The sequence below is a fragment of the Mastigoproctus giganteus genome, chromosome 1, assembly GCF_048544385.1.
Source record: "Mastigoproctus giganteus isolate SK-2022 chromosome 1, ASM4854438v1, whole genome shotgun sequence".
Taxonomy (NCBI): Eukaryota; Metazoa; Arthropoda; class Arachnida; order Uropygi; family Thelyphonidae; genus Mastigoproctus; species Mastigoproctus giganteus.
In genome coordinates this window covers 265,265,449-265,288,473 of record NC_143575.1, presented here as the reverse complement: position 1 = coordinate 265,288,473, position 23,025 = coordinate 265,265,449, and the positions used below count along the sequence as shown (strand labels likewise).

At 39.7% G+C, this 23,025-nt stretch overlaps 1 protein-coding gene across 1 annotated transcript; it reads left to right on the top strand.

The window, feature by feature from the left end:
* Positions 1-9,114: 9,114 nt before the first annotated feature.
* LOC150091911 (acetylcholinesterase-like) lies at positions 9,115-15,743 on the top strand. Its single transcript, XM_090370176.1, has 3 exons — positions 9,115-10,628; positions 13,504-13,682; positions 15,685-15,743. The coding sequence occupies exons 1-3, from the start codon at positions 9,115-9,117 to the stop codon at positions 15,741-15,743; spliced, it is 1,752 nt and encodes a 583-aa protein (XP_090226302.1).
* The last annotated feature ends 7,282 nt before the right edge of the window (positions 15,744-23,025 follow it).

Sequence of the window (23,025 nt, the reverse complement as noted above, 5' to 3'; positions counted from 1 at the left end):
CCCGTAGAACTGGAGATGTAGCCTACATAAAATGGAAAAATCACCTCCTTATCACTGCCAGAAAAATTCTTGTATATCACTGACAAAAAGAATGTGCTTCCCTAGCATCTTATCAGCACTGCCAAGTGAACTTCATATCGGACTGCACAATTACCTCAGGTCTCTTTCATTGACCACTAACCTGGCGTAGTACCATAGAGTGGGTACGTTAATCTGAGGTTACTGCAACACATATGGAGTATTTTGCATTTGTCAATGTTAAGCTTCAATTGTAATTTCTCTTCCGAACTGCCTCTTATTAACCACTGCTGCCAACCTTCCTATCATTTGTAAACTTACACATAAAGCTTGATATACCTTCAGAAATAATACCAATAAACACAGAAACTAAGAATGTGCCCAACACCGAATCCTTTTGGACTCCGCTTATGTTCATTCATTCAAATAATTTGAGCACCACATTACCGCGAAAGGATGCTACATAAAGATCAGTCCAAAAACGACTGAGGAAAGTCCATCTCTGTATTGCAAAGATGGACTTTGTTCAGAACTAAAGAAGAAAGTCCATCTTTGAGTTGCAAAGATGAACTTTGTTCTTATATCCTAAGTTCTGTTCTAATGTACTATAAAGCAATTAAAAATTTTTACAAATAATGCTACTTCCTCTTACTATTTTGGATTTAATTTTGAAAACAGAATTGATTAATCTTATTTTGAACTTATCGTGTCAAATGTACAGGAGTGCCCATAGATTTGGGAAATTATATCTGGGAATGTTTATCCCGGAATTCTCAAGACTTTAAAAAATGCCTTTTCTTTCCTGCTGATATGTTTAAGTAACTCTTTTTTTTTCTTGTCTGAACTTTGCAGTTAATAACTGTTGTAAATCTGTTGACCATTCTTTTTCTTCTTACGGACATCGTTTTTTGGTAGTCATCGGAACCAACAGCGAATGAAAATAAATTTTTACCAATGGCATTCAGAAATTGCATCATTATAATTCTAGCATTTTCAATCTGTTTTGTAGACTATGCTAAAACAGAAGCAGCATTAGAAGATCTTGTTGTGAACACGAGTAAAGGACCAATTAAAGGTAAAAATATTCCAGCACTAGATGGAAATCTGTGGACGCTTTCCTTGAAATACCTTACGCCAAACCACCTATGAGCAAATATCGCTTTCGACCACCAGAGCCTATTGAAGTGTGGACTGATATCCTGGACGCTACCACAATGCCAGATGCGTGCATGCAATCAAAAATTTTGCGTTCTTTGGATAATGAAAACTTTAATGAACATTTGAAGGACATGATGGCATCTAAGATCCTAAAGAGGACTGTTTGAAGTTAAATGTGAGGATTCCCAGACCTTAGAATGCTGCAGTTATGGTCTTGATTTACGAGGGTACGTTTGTTACGGGGTAAAGTGATCTGTTCTTATACGATCCTCAGTCAGTTTCTGAGGATGAGGTCATTTTAGCATCAATGAATTACAGAGTCGCAGATTTAGGGTTTCTCTATTTTGGACATCCGGATGCACGAGGAAATGTAGAATTAGTTGACCAATGTTCTCCTTAACCCAACGAGTTGCCAAACTTTGGAAATTCGTTGGGTTAAGTGAACATTGCTGATTTTGGAGGAGATCCAGAAAATATAACATTGTTTGGAGTGAGTGCAAGTGTGAGTTATCATCCTTTGTCTCCTATCTGTAGAAACTTGTTCAATCGAGCCATCATGCAGAGTGGAACTGCAACTTCTCCTTGGGCTATGCACGATAGGAGAAAGGCCATTAAAAAAAGTTTACAACTAGCAAAAATATTCGACTGTCCCCACTTTAAGGGTAACCTTGACGATGTCCTGTTGTGTCTTCGCGAGAAAGTCGTAAAGGATATAAAACAACATGGCAAATTAAACGAGATTTTCGATTTTTCATTTGTTCCTATAATAGATGGAGTATTCATCGAGGAAGATCTAGACGTATTACTGAAAAACAAGCTGTTCAAAATCACGAGTATGCTTCTTGGGACTACCTCCAATTAGTGATCTGAATTTCTTATTAGTTACCTCCCTAATATTTTCAAACTTGATGGCCACACCATTACACGTGAGGAATTCCTATCAGTGAGGAAGTTCTCTCCTTCCAATAACGAGTTCATTGAACAATCCATCATCCATGAGTACACAGACTAGGTAGGATCGGACTACTTTAGTAGTGTCGAAAAATCTGTTAGTGATCGCCAATTCGTATATCCAACTGAGCAGTTTGCTGAACATTTTTCAGGACGAAAATGATGTTTATCTTTACAGCTTCGAATACCAAGGAGCTCGGTTTGTGGAAGGATACCCACCAGAGTGGTTGGGATCATCCACTCTGGTGGGTATCTTTCCACAAACGGTGTTGATCAGTTGTATGTAATGGGATTTTATTTGAATTCGTCGATGGAAATGGATTCCTCTTGTCCTCACGTATTTTGAGATTATTGGCAAATTGTGCAAAAACAGGGTAAGTTTTTTATAGAGCTGTTGAACGAGTAATATTTAATCTTAATTTAATTAAAAAAGACCTAATTTTAATTTAAAAAACTTACCGCTTAGCTGTAGGAGCCACCAAGCGGTGAGTAATTCTAAGACTGAAATTCTGGATCCCCTTTACTGAGGTGCTTTTAGGTAGGAATCATTCTATCTCCATATCTGCTTCTTCCTCCACGGTACTGCCGAGTTCCTTTTCTGATGAAATATTTCGGGGATTATTTTTACAATCTGAAGTGTGAAATATTTTCCATATCTCCAATTATATACTCAACGAGGCAACTCATCATCACACCAGGTCACAGTTTCTTTGAATCTGTGTTCATCAAAAGAAAGGTGAAGCGTGCATCAAATGACTGAAAAAATTGAAATGGGTCTTTCAAACAAAGAAAGACCCATTTTCAACTGAATTATGCGGAAAGAGTTGAAGAATATGAGATTTGGTAGTTGTGTGTCTATACAAAAGACAGCCAATTCTTTCTTTAAAACAGCGAAAGATTTGACTGGAGTGATGACGCCATCGCCACGGTTGAACAGTCGAAGATATAAAGAGATGATGTCTTCTGAGGAGTCTCAAGTCACGATTGGTATCTTGTGTCCACCACTGAAGCGGTTGGAGTTGGTATCATGTTATGGGGTGAGTTCTGTTGGAATAGACTAGGTCTGCTTTCAACAGAACGCAACTATTCACCATTCAGAAGTTGCATCTGAATGGTACGAGGAACATTCCCAAAATTTCCAACGTCTACGCAGACTGCCTACTTCTGATCTGAATCCACTTGGGAATGTCTGGGATATGTTGGATAGAACAGTTGAACTTCGCTGTTCCCTACTGACCACTTTATAGCAGCTGAAAAATATCCTGATGGAAGAATGGTCAAATCTGGAGCTAGACTCCATCAGATAACGTAGTGGAATCCATGACACGACGTTTGCGGGCTATAATTTGAATAAAATGTGGCTCTACTAAATGTTGAATAACGGTTTCTAATTTTTTGGCAAGCGTGCGTAGTATCCACGTTCTTTTGCAAGATTAGAAGTGGTCCTAAGCTGTGCATGAGAGTAAACTTGATTCTATTTTTAAAGAATTTTCTTACAAAAATTTATTAAAATGGTTTTTGATTTATGATTTCAGATAAGGTGAATTCTCGCAAAAAGAAAGATTCGAGCAAAACTGTCTGGACCAGACCATAAAATTCATTTAATTAAATTTATGGCTTGCATTTGATTCCTGTATTGACTTGCTCAGGTGGAAATAAAAATCTGTTCCAAATAGAAAGTTTTTTCAATCAAACGCACTCTGGAACACTTTCACACAGAGAAGACACTTTTCTATTAATTGCAGGGACGGGATGGGATAACATTTCAGGTCATTATGTTGTTTTACGGAAATTGCGTTAGAGATTAAGATCATCTACAATAAAAACTGAACATTTAAATACAAGAATTGCAGATAACCAGCTGATGGTAACGCCATAAGATCGACAAACTCTTTTTTACCATTTAAATGTATCATTGCAGATAAACCGAAATGATAAAAAAAATGTTTTTATTATTTACCAATTTTTCAGGAACCTCAAATTTTATTGGAGTAACATACTTGTGGACGTCAGTGTACATATACACTGCTGGACAAAATTAACAGAACACGTAGAAACGTGGTATAACTAGTGCCAGGGCACTCGTTGGACATCTTGCGTTTAAAGATATTCTTCCACCGCTTGAGCTCTTTGTGCAGTTGCGCTGTCGTGTATGAAAGAAAATGTGGGCCAACTACACGCCTAAAAAAGTCACCCATAAGGTTCGGCAGGATCTCTTCTTGGTACCACTGTGCATTACGCTACCCCCATCAAAAACATGAAGAGGGGTGTGGCTGTTGATTATTTTTCCATCTCACACGAGAACACCGTCTTCACTCTAAGTTTCCTTTCTCTGATGTTGGAGGGATGGTACCGCATTCCTCGCTGTTTCCAGATGAATTAATGTCTAGAATCTGTTTGTAGGCTAAATCGGAGATGATCGAAGAGATTTACCCCATTAGTCAGGGGTCCAAATCACATATTCATCACGACGAGTTCTGCTGTTGTTTGGAATTAATGGGATACAAATCACTGGCATCTTTGGGTAGAGTCCACTTGAATTGAGCCTTCTTAACACAATTCGGTTTGATACGTTTCAGCTGTGCTCGCAGTAACCTCAAGAGACTGTTGATGACAGGACATCGTAGGGTTTTGTCTTGCAGTTAGAGCCAGATAACGGTCTGTTCTGGTTGATTGCCCTAGCGCGGCCTTAAACAGTTCTTCTTGTAATGGTTCCTCTAATCCTGAAACTGCTGCATAGTGCCGAGACAGAACTGCTTGATGTATTAGGCCAACCTACCACTTCTGCCTGTGACTGCCCGGCTTGAAGTCGTCCAACCGACCTCCATTTCAAGAAATCATTTAAACAACGATGTCTTGCTGTCCCACTGATTAATCTAAAAAAACAGGAATGAAGTGAAAACGTCGCAAATGACGTTTTTATAGGCATGAGTAATTTGCATAATTTGGACTCTGTATGGTGGTAGATCGATTTGTATTGGAAAATCGGAATTTGCATGCTAGGATACCAATTACACTGAGTGATTACTGAATTATGACGACCTACCTAATACTTCGTAGGTGCTCTTTTTTCCCTCATTACCAATTCAAATTATTATATTAGTGCCACCGGTAATTTCTTACATATACCCGTTTATGTAATGTATCTGTAAATTGAATGTGTTCTCTCTGTTCGATCTGCTTGCTTTGCTGGAATAAACACTCCCAGGTTCTGGGGGGAAACCTTGCTATCTACAACTGAGACCGACTAACTCAGCCACGGAGTGAAAAATCCCATTAAAGATCCTCGCGTCATCGACGGGATTCGAACCCAGGCCTTTTCCAACCGGTGTGGAGGACGGTGACCATACAACTGTGCCCGGGCAGACTGCCCTCAGTACAGCAGATATCCGATGTGGCCTTGATTCAACAAAATGTCGGAAGCGTTCCCCAGTTATGACCAACCAAGCTGTGTGTAATGCGGACAGCAATGTAGGTATGGAGGTGATTGGTGTATCCAGACGCCTGATATACCTTTCAATAGTGTCCGAAAAGTGCTCTATGGGTTTGATATCGGGGGAAGTTCGGAGGCCAATCGATATGCCGGAAATCAGAACTGTGTTCCTCAAACCATTCCAGCACAATAAGTGCCAGATGGCTCAGCGCATTGTCATCTTGGAAGACACCATCGCTATTCGGGAAAATATCGAGATGTACACAGTCAGTAAGCAGTTGACGATAGCGGAGACCACTGATACGTTGTCCCACATGCTCCACGGATACAAGTTGTTGCCAATGAAACATGCCACACATCATACAACCGTCTCCACCGGCCTGCATTTGTGACACTATGCATGATGGATCAAATGCCTCATGTTGTTGACACCAAATCCGTACAGGATCATCAACGGTGTGAAGTAATTAACGTGACTCATCCGACCAGCACAATTACTTCTATTCGTCTAACGTCGAACTTGCATGTTCTTCGCATCAGGCTAATTTTTTACGTCGATGAACCTTGGTTAAGAGAGGATGCCGTAGGGATTGTCTGCTGGTATAACCCATACGTGCGAGCGTTGAACGCATGGCCATACCAGCTATTGTACCGGATTGGCCCATGTTCTATTGGGTAGGCAACTCTTCAACAGTGCTGGGTCTGTTCGCCTTTACGAGTCGTCAGACCCGGCGCTCACCTCTACGAAACAACGACCCGACAGTCCTGGTACCTTTAACTACGGCGGCGCTCGAACACCCCACCAGTTCAGCCGTTTGGGAAATCGAGGCACTAGCTCGTCGACTTCTCACAATTCGTCCTTTCTCAAAGTCCCATAAAACCTTCCTTTTACCCATCACACTCGGAATTTTACTAACTGCCGAACCACTGACCTTATCTATGCTACGTAGGTCGAATAACCGCGCACTCTCGGCCTTCACGTGGTCAAAGAGTCGCAGTCATTTTCTATAGGGGTGGTCATAATTCAGTGATCACTGAGTGTATATCATATATTTCCATTCAGCGACACTGTTCGCAATAAAATATTCATGAAAACCATTTTGTTCTGTTAATTTTGTCGAGGAGTGTAGTAACAAATCCAGGATATGGAATGAATATTAAAAATTCATATCACCAAAGGGGGTTGTTAGGAAATGCTTATAAAATGCATTATCTTCTGCCATACACGATCAAATAAATCTAATAAAAATCTATAAGAAAATGGTATTCTTTCCAGACGTCTTCGTTATTAGATACATTGTGAAAGTGGAATATTTCAAGTGGACCATCTTAACAATAGACACTTATAGCAAGGTTGTATTTAGAGTATATCTGTAGGATTGTTTTTTTTTGTTTGTTTGTTTGTTTTTGATAAGGGCTTGTAATCGCGTGACAAGTGCCAGACCACTATTGTGTACTAATCAAAAGCAGTCTACTCGCAAAGGATTTGCAAGAGTGGACGCTGAGCCTCTATAAATATGAAGGTACCAAACGGCTCTGTCAACAGTGACATTATCAAGATTATCACGTGCCACATTTCTCCTTAACAGTCACCATGTACATTTGAAGATAATCGTGAACGCCTCTTACTTTGTAGTAAGTCTTTTGTGGTACAGTTGGGTAAGTGGATCCTCATCTTACTTTATTTGATTTATTCCGCATATTATAACATCAAGAAGAAACCAAATTATAGATTTTGAGACATTAATAATGATGTATTATAAACTCACAGACCAAACAATTGCAATGGTAAGTTCTCGAGTTCTTGGGATGTTTAGTTCCTAACTGTTCTCCTGGAATTTTATTAGTGGAGTGGCTTATCGGACGAAATTTGATTTATTGAATAACAAGTTTTATCTTGACGTTTGTGTAACCTTAAAGTCTGTTCTGTCGTTGGACCTCTGACTGATGGAATATGGATTAAACTCTACTCGCATTACTCTTGGCTTGTTGAAAATCATCAAATTCCTTCTGAATTTCTTGAAAAGTATGGACCACGAAGAGGAAATTATCTTGCTAATTTTTTGTCTCATGTGGTTCATCAACTTCTTTATTTCCTGAAGAGCATGGGACCATGGAGATAACTTTAATTCGCTGCTCATCTGGATCTGGTTGTGAGATGATTTTTCCTATGATTACGGCTTGCTGAAGATATTCGAGTGCTGCTGCTGTTCCTGTGTTGTGATGGGATTTCTTAAGAAAATTTTTTCCTGAAAGTTTTAAAATTTTCCACTTTCTTTTATGTCTTTAATCTTTGTTCTTCTATAACTTCCGTTTCTTTGGTGGATCCCTCCTTTTGATCCTTCGCTTTTCTTTACTTTACTTTCCCTACCATCCCATATTCCCACTGTATTCATTTTCCTTTCATTCACTAAATTTGATCTATGCTGGGGTTTACCCTGATATGGATCAGCAAGATGATAGTAGATCCTGGCCACATCCACGTGCTGGTGATGGGGATTGGGTTGTGTGACCAGGTGTTGCCGGATTTCCCCTGCTGAGAGTGAGGTACCGGCCGTCAACATAACAACAGAACACATAATATTTGCACACCCAACACGCTACATACAAATGCGCAAGCTTCAACACAAGAAGTACAATAGCTGCTAATGGAGGAACCCTGGTGTCTGCCACAACATATCCCCTGAATATGCTCTTTTGTGGCCATGGAACAAGACTGGGCTATGGAACGGTAGAAAAGATCATGTGGTCTGAGGAGTCTCGATTTAAAATTTCTGCACCAATTGTATGGTGAATCATTCTCATGGACCTCATGAACTTATGCATCCCGACAGTCTCGTGTCCACTACTAAAACTGATGAATGGGGGGGGGGGTATCATGGCATGGAGTATGTACTGTTGGTACAAAATGAGTACGCTCATACTAGAGGGCCGTACTGCGTGTTACTACCAATGAATACCTTTCTGTCGTATCTGACAAACTTCACTCGGCAAGGCTTGGTTTTTACCAGGATTGCCATTGATTCATTCAAGACAATGCAACTGTCCACCTTGCAAAACTTGTAACTGAATGGTTCGAGAAACATTTCCAAGATTTCACCCTCTACCCTTTCCACCTAACTTTCCATATCTGAATGCAATTAAGAATGTCTGGGACACGTTGGAAAAGACAGTTCGGCTTCACTGTTCTTTATTGGTTGCAGCAGCTGAAAAATACCCTGGTGGGACAAAAGTTGGTTCTTATAGATATTGAATAAAGGCGTCTAATTTTATTGATTGTAGGTGTATAATATACCGAAGACAATAAGGTGAGGTGCTAAATTTTGCAACGCATATATTTTAGAATTACAAATGTTTCATCTTACAACTATTTACCCACTTCTTGATAGATTTTGGAGGAGTTATTTAAGATCGATTTTATGTTAATTATACAATTTTTAACACTTGACATGTAATAAGTGTTGTTTATCTGCTAACTATTCTTTCTTCTTCTTACAGACATCGATTTGGGAGGCATCATAACCAAAACAGCAAAAACAAATATATTTTAATCAATGGGATTCAGAAACAGCATCTTCGTAATTGCAGCATTTGCAATCTGTTTTGGAGACTATGCTAAAACACAAGCAGCATCAGAAAATCTTATTGTGAAAACGCAATTAGGACCAATTAAAGGTAAAAATATTAGGACGCCAGGTGGGAAATCTGTTGATGCATTCCTTGGAATACCATATGGCAAACCACCTGTAGGGAAATATCGCTTCCGCCCACCAGAGCCTGTTGAATCGTGGACTGATACCTTGGATGCTACCGAAATTCCAGATGCATGTATGCAATCAAACTTACGGATTGTGGATGAAAACTTTAGAGAACAGCTCAGAACCTTTATGGCATCCAAGAATCCTAAAGAGGACTGTCTGAAGTTAAACGTGTGGGTACCAAGTCCTAGACCTCAGAAAGCTGCAGTTATGATCTCGATTTACGGGGGTGCTTTTGTTATGGGGTCAACTGATCAGTTCTTCTACGATCCAAAAGTGTTAGTTTCTGAGGAACAGGTCATTGTAGTGTCAATGAATTACCGAGTCGCAATTTTAGGATTTCTCTATTTTGGACGTCCTGATGCACCAGGGAACGTAGGATTGCTTGACCAAACTTTGGCAATTCGTTGGGTTAAGGAGAACATTGCTGATTTTGGAGGAGACCCAGACAATATAACATTGTTTGGAGTGAGTGCAGGTGGTGCAAGTGTGAGTTATCATCTTTTGTCTCCTATAAGTAGAAACTTGTTCAATCGAGCTATCATGCAAAGTGGAACTGCAACTTCTCCTTGGGCCATGCATGATAGAAAAAAGGCCATTAGTCAAGGTCTAAAACTGGCGAAATCCGTGGGTTGTCCTCATGATAAAAACAATCTTGATGATGTCATGGAATGTCTACAGAAGAAAGATGCACAGGATTTAATGAAACATGACAGCAAACTTCATGGAGATTTGGATTTTTCCTTCGTTCCAGTAACAGACGGAGTGTTTATTGAGGAAGATCCGGAAATATTACTGAAAAACAAGAAGTTCAAAAACACGAGCATTCTCCTTGGGGCGACTTTGGACGAGGGATCTACACTGCTACATAACGTGCTCCCCGACATTTTCAGAGTGGTTGATGACCTCACCATCAGTTACGAGGAATTTTTAAAATCTCTGAGGACTAACTTTCCTTCCGATAACGAGCTGATTGAAGAGTCCATTATCCAGGAATACACAGATTGGATAGGATCGGACTACGTTGATTGTGTCGTTAAGTCTGTGGGTGATCGCCAATTTGTGTGTCCAACTGAACAGTTTGCTCGAAATTTTGCCAATGCAGATAATGATGTTTATCTTTATAGCTTCGAACACAATGCACCTCGAGTTATGAAAGGATATCCTTCAAAGTGGATGGGAGTTACTCATGGTTCGGAGCAATTTTACGTGATGGGATTTTATTTGAATCCGTTAATGAAGAGTAGTCCCCAAGAAATATTATTGTCCTCTCGCATTATGAGATTATGGGCAAATTTTGCCAAAACAGGGTAAGTTTTCTCTTTTGAAACTGTTTATTAAATTAGGCAATAGTCGTGTAATTTTACATACATGGAGATATAAGTAAAATTACATTGTAAAAGATGTTTTTGTTTCTGATTGTTATTATTATTATTATTTTTTTTTTTTTTGAAAATACGTAAGGTATTAGAACCTATAGAATGTTATACAGCGCATGGGTTGAGAAGATGAAAGAAAACAATTGTTGACATTTACACTTGAGTTTCAGTGCATTATAATTTTCAGGAAATACGCGTGAAGGGAAGTTGTTCCAGGTAACAGAAGTTGAAGGAATAAATGAGGAAGAACAACAGTTAATTCTGTGAGTTTGAAGTTGGACAGTAAATGATTGCTGACTGGTTGCGGCACATGTTCCGAATAGTTTGAAAGAAAGAGTAGGAAGAATGGAAGCCAATTCAGAAGAATAACACCGCCCATGGAAGCGTCTACATGAAGTGATTGTTGAGGATGATGAATAGTCTGTTGAGTGTTGGACAGAATCACAATGGACTCAGGGCATCTTCCTGAAAAATTCCTCTTCTGTGTGGATCTTCCTGTTTCTGATGGTCTCGATTCTGGTGTTGATTCTACGAAGTTTGCCAATGTGGGATTGACTTGTCATTGGGGTAATCATAGGCCTTGTACAAGTTGCGGCGTTTCTTGTAGGCTTTCTCTGGAACTGTTTCATCAAAGGTGAATTGCTACTTGCATCCTTTGTTCATTCGCTTACATCTTTCCTGCTGTTTCGCCATAAAGCACTGTCAGGAAGCTCAGGCGACCCTGGCCGGGGCCAAACGGAGTATGATTGGCAGCCTGGCTCTCATCCCAGTGGTTGTAGTAGGCAACTTCGCGTGCCACTAGGGGCCTGAGCCCAAGCAGACAGTAACAACACAACAACAGAATAAAGCACAATAATATATAAGCCAAACATTACACTTTTTATGAATTTGCAGTAGTTTTGCATTCATCACAGAGTAGATACCGCGCAGATGTGGGGAACCACCGGTGCACCTGACCCTAAATACTAAGCCACTATGTTCGGCCATTATGTTCTGGATCTCCAAGTAATCTGATACCTTCTTAGTTATGCAGCTGGTCAGGATCTTGTACATTGTTGGGAGACAGATGCTCGACCTGTATTTTGCCAGAATTTTTATATCTTGGTCTTTACCTTTCAAATATATGATTTCCTGACGAAAACATCTGAGTTTGTTTCTGGTTGACTTATTGGTTGAACTGCTCTGCAATCGGGTGAACTGCTCTGCATGTGTGTGTGCAGGTTATCTATTCCTGGGTTCGCCAGTTGTAGGAATTCCTGGTCGACTGTTGTAATTCTTCTTCCCGAATCTCTCACTCTATTACGTGCTTAGTTTACTTCCGTTCTAGCTCTGTCCAGGGGACTCAGATGTTATGTCTTACTTCACTACTCCATATGTTGCCCAGAATTCGTGGATCGTCTTCTGCTTGTGTGGTGCGTTTCAATATTTCTCGTGCTGTACGATAATCCTGTAGAAGTTCTTTGGTTTTAGTGGAAGATTCAGAAATTAATTTTTCTTTGGGAGCTCTCTTTGTATCGGAGTTGTCTCTTGCTAAAAGCGAGGAAGCTCTACTTCTGTGTGTCTAAGTATTCTAATATATTCTCTGATTTGTGGTTTTGTTTTTGATGTGGACTTTGGCTCTCTAGATGATGCTATTCACTTTTACAATCAATTTCTTATTCCTCTTAGCCTGTTGGTACTGGGTCAGTTTGCCTATCTTGATTCTTAATTCTTCTATATTTTGCTTATATTCCTCATTTTTAATATATATTTTTTTCAGTTCTTCTGCTGCTGGTCTCTTTTCCATTAATCCTTTTGGCCACCAATGTTATACCGTTGTTGTGGAGGTAGTTATTTGCCGATTGCAGTGGTCTGTTACTCTCCACAGGATACGCAGGTATTTGTGTGGTCATTGCCTCGAATTCCCTCCCCCCGCTCTCTTACACTCATCATCTATTCTTGGATGTCATGTCCTCGTACTTTGTATCTTTCAACTTCAGTTGCTATGGGTTGAATTTCTCCTTGCCCTCATCTGTTTCCATGTCATTGATATACTTTGTTGTTGATCGCGCACATCCTGCTTGATTTTTTCCAAGTTTGCAGGAATTATCATGATCTTCGTGACGATGGTCGTTCTTTGGTGCGCTATTAGCTGCTTGCTGACCTGAATATCTGGAAATCGTCCTAACTACTTGGTATGAGTTTTTACTTGTAGATTGCCATATCGGTCTACAGCTTGGCTATTTATTGTATGTTCGCATGATGAACGTATTCATTTCGATGTTCCACTTCATGCGTCATCAGCTGAGTTGCGCAGGATGCACTTTCGCTTGGTTGGGCTCGATGCACTTGCCTTTCCCTTAGCGGTCGCCATATGGGAACAGCGCCAATTGCTTCACTGCCTTCCTCAGGAGACTGTCTCCAACTTTTCGAACCGATCCGCTTGCCTAAGGATCCACACACTAGATGCAGTATAATTATTATTCCGCTTCGATATCACCCATCTGTAGAGGTGGACCTGTTTAGCTTACGTCCAGTGGTAGTGCTAGATCTTGGGGGTTCTATGCCTCGGTAGTCACTTTGACCTTAGGGAGATAAGTCAGCTAAAGCGACTTTCTCAATATTTTTTTAAAATTGTTATTCTTCTTATAATTATTGTGATTTATTGCTTTTATTATACCGATTTCCCAGTGTGATGGAGGCGCGTTCGATTCCCCTAAAGCGGAAGTGAACCCGAGTCTATCACATTGGTAGTCCAATGCCATAGCCACCGGGCCATCGCGCCCATCTTTTATTTTATTTTAATCTCACCTATTCTGTGTTCTAGCAATCCTAATTTGTTACCAGATGGATCTGAAGGCAATGAAAAATGGCCTCTGTACACAACTGATAAAAAGGAGTATTTCATTTTCGATAAAGCAGAGTCGAGTTCGATAGGTCGTGGACTTCGATCCAGGCAGTGTGCCTTCTGGCAATATTATGTGCCCTTCTTGTTACAATGGACAGGTTAGTATACTCTGATCTTGTTTAAAATTTGTTTTTGATGATAATTAGGTCGTGTTTTAATTGGAAAGCAAGTCTACTGAATTTTTGGGATCGTATTTCATAGGATTATACCCGAAATACGTACAAATACGTAGAAATATTTGTACAAAGCACTTGAAATAAAGTATCGAGTTTTATATCCATGAGTTAATCACAAAGTTAGTTTCTATATTAATAATTGTTTTACGATTTTAAATAGTTTTGTAATATTATTAAATGTATTTACGAGATTATATGAAATTTAATTACAACAAAATGCTTCTCTTACCAGAGTTTTGTATTTAAATCACACCTCTCATTTTAAAAACTTATATAAAATGGGTCAAAGTTTCGTTTCTTTGATTTTATTGCAGATTCTTCTCCTTTATAATCCCTCTTCAGCATCCAGGAATTGTCAGCCATCATGTTGATATTCCACTTGCCTCGCATATCTCATCTCGACGTCTTTGATGTCCTGGTGTAAGCTCTCACCCTGTTCTTCACTACCACTTCCGAGATTTTCTGGGAATTAGACGATGTGCGGGTGTAAAAAAATCTTGGGTAATGAATGGGAATTTAGTACAAAGGTAGTTGCAGCAGGTTTCCTCAGGCTTTCAAAAACGATTTCATCAAACCCAGTTTGATGGGCAAGGACAGAAGTGGGCAGATTTGGGTCGTACCAGTTAGGAGCATCAGCAATTAATATCATATTGCTCTTTATACACGGCATAACTTCAGGAATGAGTTCCTCATATGTAGACAACAAAAATATTTTATATCGACATAGTTCCGGAAATGCTTGGTTTCCGAGTTTTGAAGGTCTGTCTATGACACTTAGCTGTTCACATCAACTTATAGCAATTGTTCAAAATGTCCACCTTATGTCTGAATACAGGCCTCACATCGCCGTCCCATGGCTTGCGAAGACGATGTCAAATTCTTGGCATGTTTCGTATTGTCTCACAACCTGCCACAATTCGATTGTGGAGAGTTTCCACATGAGCTACCGGAGTCGAATACACCAATGACTTTAAATGGCCCCACAAGAAGAAATCAAGTGGGTTTAAATCAGGTGAGCGTGGAGGCCAGGCAGATGGTCTACCCCTCTACTTCAGGAGTCGTAGATCTTGGTCGTCCTCTGTTGGCAGCACGAGGTGTAAAGGTCCCATGTTCACAAACGCTGCGATGGATACCTTCAAACGTTTCCTTGTCAGGACATCTTCGTTCTGGGAACTTTTCGTGGTACAAACGACGACCCTCCAGAGCATAGCCGTCCGCCAAACCGTACATAAAGTGCATATCCGCTTGCTCCTGATTTGAGTACATGGTCCGAATGGAAAACCACCAGATCCTGTCAGTACCTTGTGATAAAGGAAATCACCTGCGGGAGATAAGACATTCCGGTTAATAACTCGGTAACCAAGCATTTCCGGAACTACGTTGATATAAAATATTTTTATTGTCTTCATATGAGAAAATCATTCCTGAAGTTATGACGTGTATTTTTGGGACACCCTGTATATTGTCTGTAAATGGAGTATTCTAAAGTCGATTTTCTATTTCCTGGACTTAAAACCCGAATTTCCGGGAGAAAACAAGGAGCTAATGTCGTCTCAGAGCTACTAACTCAGACACTTTGTGAAAAAAACCCCTAAAAATTCCTCCAGGCATCGATGGGACTCGAACTGAAGTCTTTTTCACCCGGTGTGGAGAGGACTGCGATCCTGCCAACTGTGCTACCTACGAAGGCGGTTTACCACTGACTTTTGAAGTATGTTATTTGATCCAGGCAACAAACTGCCTCTCTTTGGCCGGACCTTGTCGTATCCCAACCAACTAATAAATTCAGATTAAAATTTACGACGTGGAAAAATGCATTTCCTTAAAATTAACTCAGAAGAATTACTATTTCTTAAATTAAAATTAGAATGTTTTAATGTAACGGGAAAATTTTGTTAAAATCTTTATTTATTTATCCTTTCAGATAAAGAGGATTCTTGTGAACAAAAAGATTCGAGAAAAAATGTCTGGACCAGTCCGTAAATAAATTAACTAAATTACATTTATCGTTTCCATTTGATTTTTATATTCACCTGTTCAACTGTAAAATAAATAAAAAAAGAAAAGAAAGTTGTTCTGAGTTAAACACATTCTCATTAATGACTAAAGGTCGCCTTTCATTTAAAGTTAAAAAGAGATAATAAATTACTGAAATTAAAAACTTGAACAACCTTACAAAGGATGTTAAAAAAACACTAGGATAAGATGGACAGTATGTACAGATATCAGTTTCACATTACAAGGCAGAAGGACCCAACCAATTTGCTAAAAACCAATGTTCTTTGAGGATCTGTTCGTGTTGATAGGGGTAGATCCTCAAAGTTTCGCTCCTAAACAACGAAAGGCAGTGATTGATCAATGCAGGAAGATCCTCAAAGAAATCAGAAACTCCTTGCTCATTAAGAAAACTGAAATACGTATTACTGTACACAGCAGCAGAAGTGATACAAGGATTTCTCCTGGTTGTTTAGAATTTCTCTAAGAGCATCAGTTATCAATATATCCCAGAGATGAAACTGCAAATTCTCACTTCCCCGCGTGACTCTAACAGTCCCTAATGTTCTTTACCAACCGTACTAAATTAACGCCTGTGCTTCTTACTCTTAAGGATCCCAACAGGTTCCTTCACAGCTGCGCTTCACGTTTCTGTGATGTTTGCCTATTTTGGTGGGATGAAAAATAAACTTACGATGCCGACAGCAGTTGGTTGCACAATCTATTGCCTCTATTGGTTGAAATGGACAATATAACCAAACTTCTCGTTCCAAAACAATCCACAGGTGTTCAATTAAATTGAGGTCAGGTGAATTTGGAGGCAAATCAAGATGAGTGATATCTTTATTGTGTTCTTCTAAACACTCTTGCACAGTATAAAATCGACCACAGAATACACGCAATTTAAAGACACGGAGCTATATGTCCCTTGCTGAAGATGCTTCTACAAGCACACAACAGGCCCGATATTGTTGTTGGGTTTTAGGCGTACCGGCGACTAAGGCCATGCTGCTCCGTGTATACTGTCTGTAATTTGCATTGTTCTGCATTTCAGTCGAAAAAGGTTAGGCTAGTTTACGACAGTAATTCCGAATGAAGTCCAATAAAAGAAGACACTACCACCGGAAATAAAGTTTGGATGCCTCTGCACCCAAACTTTCTTCATGAATTACAAAAGAAAATGATAAAATCGGGTGACCTATTTCATTTTCTAACTTTACGAAGCCAATTTTTTTTTTCAAACATGGCTGGAGCACCTTCCTAGTTACAAAAAATAGTTTTTTCTTTAAATCCAACTGTCTTCCATCAGTAAAATTTACAAATTCCACGATGTTACTGTTGTTAGTGGGGTTTTAGGAGCGTCATCGACTAAGGGCATATTGCTCCGTGTATACTGTCTGTAAATTACATGTGTTCTGTGGTCGATTTTCTGTTTGCTGGACAAAAAAACAGAGATTCCAGGAGGAAAAAAACCATGGTACCTTCGACTGAAATCCACTAATTAGGCCAATTTGTGAAAAATACCCGTAAAAATTCTTCTCGTTATGGAATGGACTCGAACTCATGTCTTTTCCACCAGGTGTGGGGGGACGGCGATTCTACCAACCGTGTCACCATATGAGGGTCCATTACTAACTTGAACTGTATTATGCACTTACTACACTCACTGGTAAAAATTTAGAAATCTTTATTGCGTATCTACTAGGGCCTACGTTTATCCAAATTTGTGGTATGGATCCATCTAGCCCAAATTTTGACCATCCATCCTGATGGATGGATGAATGGATGGTCAGAACACCATTCATAACATCCAAGAAATTTTAGTGGTAGATATGAGACCGTCTGGATGGGTGGCTTCATCATTTTAATTTCTTATTATATTAATATTACCACGATCTGTGCTTGTTAACACTGGGGACTGCTTCAAGAGGGATGGGATAAACTTAAACAGAAGAGGTAGTAAAATATTTGCTGTATGTTATCATATAGCGGAGGGGTCTGAAAAATGGTAGCTTGGGGGGATACAGAGATTAACTGATTAATTAATAATAGCCGCAGGGAGAGGTAAGAGTGATTATTGTACTGTTTCTAATGGAACGATCCCTGCAAAGCAGGTGTTAGGGATTTCAAAGTCTATTATGAGTTATTATTAATCAGGAAATACATGGGCTGTTTTAGGGTATATTAAAGTTAGAACATGTACACTAGTGCTAGGAGGATAGTAAATAAATTTGATCAAACTGAAGTGCTGCTCAAGACTCAAGACAACAAATGCAGACAATGTAGGGATATCAGAGACGTGGTTTCACTCAGAGAGCATGGATACAGAATTTGAATATAGGGAATACAATGAAGACAGAAAGTACCAACAGGATAGGATGGGAGAAAAAATTATGTTCTTAATTAAGAAGCACATAATATAAGGCACTGCACCCAGTTGACATGGATGACCAATGCAATATTGAGTTAGTTTGTTGTGGCATTAGCACTGGGTCCCCTTGTGCAGCACAGTTCGTAGATTCGCTTCCTCCCAACAGAAAAGGAGGACTCGAACTGAGGTGGAAAAGACCTGAGTTGCAGTCCCGTCGATGACGCGAGGAATTTTAATGGGCCTTTTTCCCAACGTGACCATCAAATGAATGAGTCAGTCAGTCTCAGGCGAGGGTATTATGGTTTTTCCATCTGGAAACTCACCCTTTTCGTCCAGCAAGAGTTTGTGTATAATAGACATTACAGTGTGATTGGACCAACCAGGGAGGGATCATTCCATAGTTTCTGAACATTGATAAGAAACCATGGAAGGATCAATGAGAAAAGCTGGTAGCGAGAGTAAGTTCTACAGAAAGGACCAGTAGGAAGAAGGGTGAATAATCCATTTCCTGAAGTTGCAAATTGTGATTGAGAAAACTATAGGAAACAAAGTCCATCGTCCCAATAAACGATCAGGCATCTGGCATATCAGGCATATCAGGCGTCTGGATACACCAAAGACCTCTAATCCTGCATTGCTGACCGCATTACACACAGTTTTGTTGGCCATACCTCCCGAACGCTTCCGACCTCTTGTTAAATCAATGCCACGTCGGATAGATGTACTGAGGGCAAAAGGATGACCTACCAAGTATTAGGTAGGTGGTTTAATTCAGTGATCACTCAGTGTATGTCTTCGATTTTGACGAACAAGTTCAAATGCCTGAAGCAGAAATGAAGAAAAAGGCCCTGAATAACAGCCTGGGCTACAGTCGCCCCAAAGCAAATGTAGTGCATTTATATTGCAGTGACAACATGGATTTGTTGAGGGAATATTGTCTGTTGTAGTAACAAATAAACTGGATGCAAAAAAACAATTTCGATAATAGGAGGATGCTCATGTAATTTGCATTTGATTTCTGTATTGGCTTGCTCAGATGGAAATAAAAAGGTGTTCCAAAGAAAGTTTTTCTTAATTAAACTTCAGTTTTTCTGATCATTTCGTCTACATGCTTTGCTCCAGGAATTTTCCCGATTTATAGAATCCATCTGAGGGTAGGTGGCTCACAAGAACTGCAGATCAACAGACCATTCTCTTTCTCGGGTAGTAGTCTGAACACTAAAACGAATTCTCTGGAAATGCTCAACAAAAAAGAGGTCCAATTCTTGGTTTACCAATATTAAAGCTGCATTGCAGTGAACCTCAGTGGCATAGGGCCACACTAGTTGAGAAACCATGAAAAATATTACATTGTGGGATGTTATTAGTTGGTTGTTTTAGGGATTTAGGCACATCAGCAACAAAGACCATATTGAGTCGTATATATTATGCCTAAAATTTGCGTGTGGCAAAGAGGCAACGTTAATTATTAGGGTTGAAAGAAAGTAAGGTGTCAAAGAGATGGAGCTTTGTGAAATTTGATAGCGGATGCGCAGTATTGAATAATTAGTGGGGCTACAAAAAACGGATGTGTTGGCACCTTTACAGTCACGCAATCGCGCAACTCAAGGTTGCTTTATTTAGCAGTTCACCTTCTAGGAGGCAACGAGGGTAGGTAGATTATAATGTTATATTTCAACTTGATTTATTTCCAATATTTTTTGAATTCGCTGTAGTAATAGTATTAGCATTAGCATTAGCATTAGTAGAGGCATTTGATGCAAGAAAGCAAGCTTATGCAGCATCAGCCAAAAAAAAAAAAAAAAAAAGTAACATAAATAAATAAAAATAACCACTTCCACTTCACCCCTCTGTTCGTTCGAAATACCTGTCCAGCTGAGCCTTAAACTTATTTAGGCTATCAACTTCCACGACAAGGGATGGAAGTCTGTTCCACCCACCAACCACCCGCTGGCTAAAGGCAAATTTCCGCACATCTATCCTACATCTGTCTTTCCTCAATTTGAATTTATGCCCTCTCAGGTGATTTTTCTGAGCTAGAGGAAGAATCCCATCAGCATTGAGCATGCTCAAACCATTCAAGGCTTTGTACACCTCTATCAGATCACCCCGCTGGTGCCTAGTTTCCAGACACTGTAATTTGCAAAACTTAAGCCTTTCTTCGTAAGAGAACCCCTTTGTCCCATTCACCAATCTAGTTGCCCTTCTCTGTACTCGTTCCAGCAGCTCTACATCCTTCCTGAAATGAGGCCTCCAGGCCTGTATACAGTACTCTAGGTGTGGCCTGACCATTGCCTTATACAAGGGAATAATCACCTCCTTATCCCTGCTAGAAAAATTTCTATATATCATTGACAATACACCATGAGCTACTCTTGCAGCTCGTCTGCACTGCTCAGAGAACTTCATATCTGCCTGCACCACCACCCCCAGGTCCCTTTCATTCTCTACCACTGTCAGTGTAGTACCACAGAGTTGATACGTTGCTCTGGGGTTGCTGTTTCCCATATGTAGTACTTTACATTTGTCAATGTTAAACTTCATTTGCCACCTCGAAGCCCATCTGCTCAACCTTTCCAAATCCTGTTGCAGCAGCATAGTGTCAGTAGTGTCCTTGACAACCCTGCCAACCTTTGTATCGTCTGCAAACTTGGACATTAAGCCTGATATACCATCATCAATATCATTTATAAATACAGAAAACAATAAAGGCCCCAATACTGAACCCTGAGGGACTCCACTAATAACATTAGTCCACGATGAGCAGTGTCCATTGATTACCACTCTCTGTCTTCTCCCCCTCAACCACCCCTTTATCCATAGCAGCAACTTGCCTCCAATGCCACACTGCTCCAATTTGTGCAGCAGTCTTCCATGTGCAACAGTATCAAAAGCCTTTCTAAGATCCAAGTATATAATATCAAAGTTATTCCCTGCATCCAGTTCTTTTGTGACTGCATCATAGTATCCAATCAAATTGGTCAGGCAAGACTTCCCTTTAACAAAACCATGCTGTGTCCTAGCTATAACTGAAGTCTTGTCTAGATGATCCTGCAGTGCTTCTTTCACCAGTGCCTCCATTAATTTTCCGGGAACAGAAGTTAAACTCACAGGTCTATAATTACTTGTGTCAGCCTTTGATCCCCCTTTGTGAATTGGGGTCACATTTGCACATCTCCAGTCAATGGGTACCTCCCCTGAGTCCAAGGAAGCTCTCATAATTATGGCTAAGGGTTTGCTTACCTCCTTTGCTGCCTCCTTTAATATAACTGGATAGATCCCATCCACCCCAGGTGCCTTTCTTGTGTTTATCTTCAACAATTTCTCCTCCACTTTGCTCTCAGTTATTACAAGATTCTCTAGCTTACTGCTAGAGTTGAATACACCTCTGGCATTCCCCTCGCTGAATAACTCCTCATGTGTGAATGTCGATGCAAAATATTCATTTAGTTTGTTAGCTACCCGAGCAGGGTCATCAACAGTTGACCCATCGATCTCAAGTGGACCAATCTGATTCATCCCCTTCCTTCTAGAGTTTACATAAGTAAAGAACTCTTTGCTGTTTTTCTTCGCATCCCTTGCCAAGGATCTCTCGTAATCTGCCTTCGCCTGCCTAACCTCCTTTGTAACTTGGTTACAGATCAACTTGTATCTATCATAGGCAACCGTGTCACGTGTTAATTTGTATGTATCCCATGCATTTTTCTTCTCTGCCATATGCCTCATTAGTTCATCTGACAACCATTTAGGCCTAAACCTTGAACAATATTTCTTAGTTGGTATGTAAAGCCTAGTAGCTTCCACGATAAGTTCTTTGAATGCTTCCCATTTTGAATTTGCTGTTGGCAATATCATCAGTTGATCCCACTAGTAGTAGGGTTTTAGGATCATCAGAGAATAAGGCCATATTCTCTCTTGTATATTGTCTATATATCAGGTGTATTCTGTGGTTAACATGGAGAAAAAACCATGTTATTATCGCCTGAGACTGACTAACTCAGTCATTTTTGTGAAAAAGACCCATAAATGCTCAAATATACAATATTACAGCATTTATTAACGCAGGGGGTGTAATATATTTTCTCCTGGAAGACGCATTTGTTCTGAAACATTATCTTCCATTGAAATAATTTATTCAATGCATTCAAAAGATATTCGGTAACAGATATCCTAAGAAGTGAGCGAAATAAGATTTAACAAAGAAAGTATTGTGTGTTTGCTGAGGTCAATTTTCTGTAAGATGGACGCAAAAACTTCAGTTTCAATTTTAAAAAAAATATATAAGACAATATTATTCTTTCCAGACTTCTTCGTTATTAGATGGATTGCGAAAGTGGATTATTTCAAGTGGACCATCTTAACAATAGACGTTTATAAGAAGGGTATTTAGAGCATATCTGTAGGATTTTATTTATTTTACTTTTTTTTGATAAGAACTTGCAATCGCATGACATGTGCTAGACCACGACTGTGTACTGATCAAAAGCACTGTACTCCCAAAGGGATTTGCTTGAGCGGACGCTGAGTGGCATAATCATGGAGGCACCGAAAGGTCTCTGTCAAGAGCGACACTATTCAAGGTTATCACGTGACACATTTCTCCTTAACATCCACCACGTACATTTGAAGACAATCGTGAACGCCTCGTACTTTGTAGTAAGAGTTCTGTGGTACAGTTGGGTAAGTAGATCCTCATCTTTCTTTATTTGATTTATTCCTCATATACACGAAGAAAAAACCAAATTATAGATTTTGAGATATTAATATTAATGTATTATATACTCACTGTCCACAAAAATTGCAAATGTGTGTACTGAAGCTGGTGAATTGGGCGGAGGGACATCATGTAATGGAGTATGTTCTGTTGGTACGAAATTGGTACTCTCATACTAGATTGCC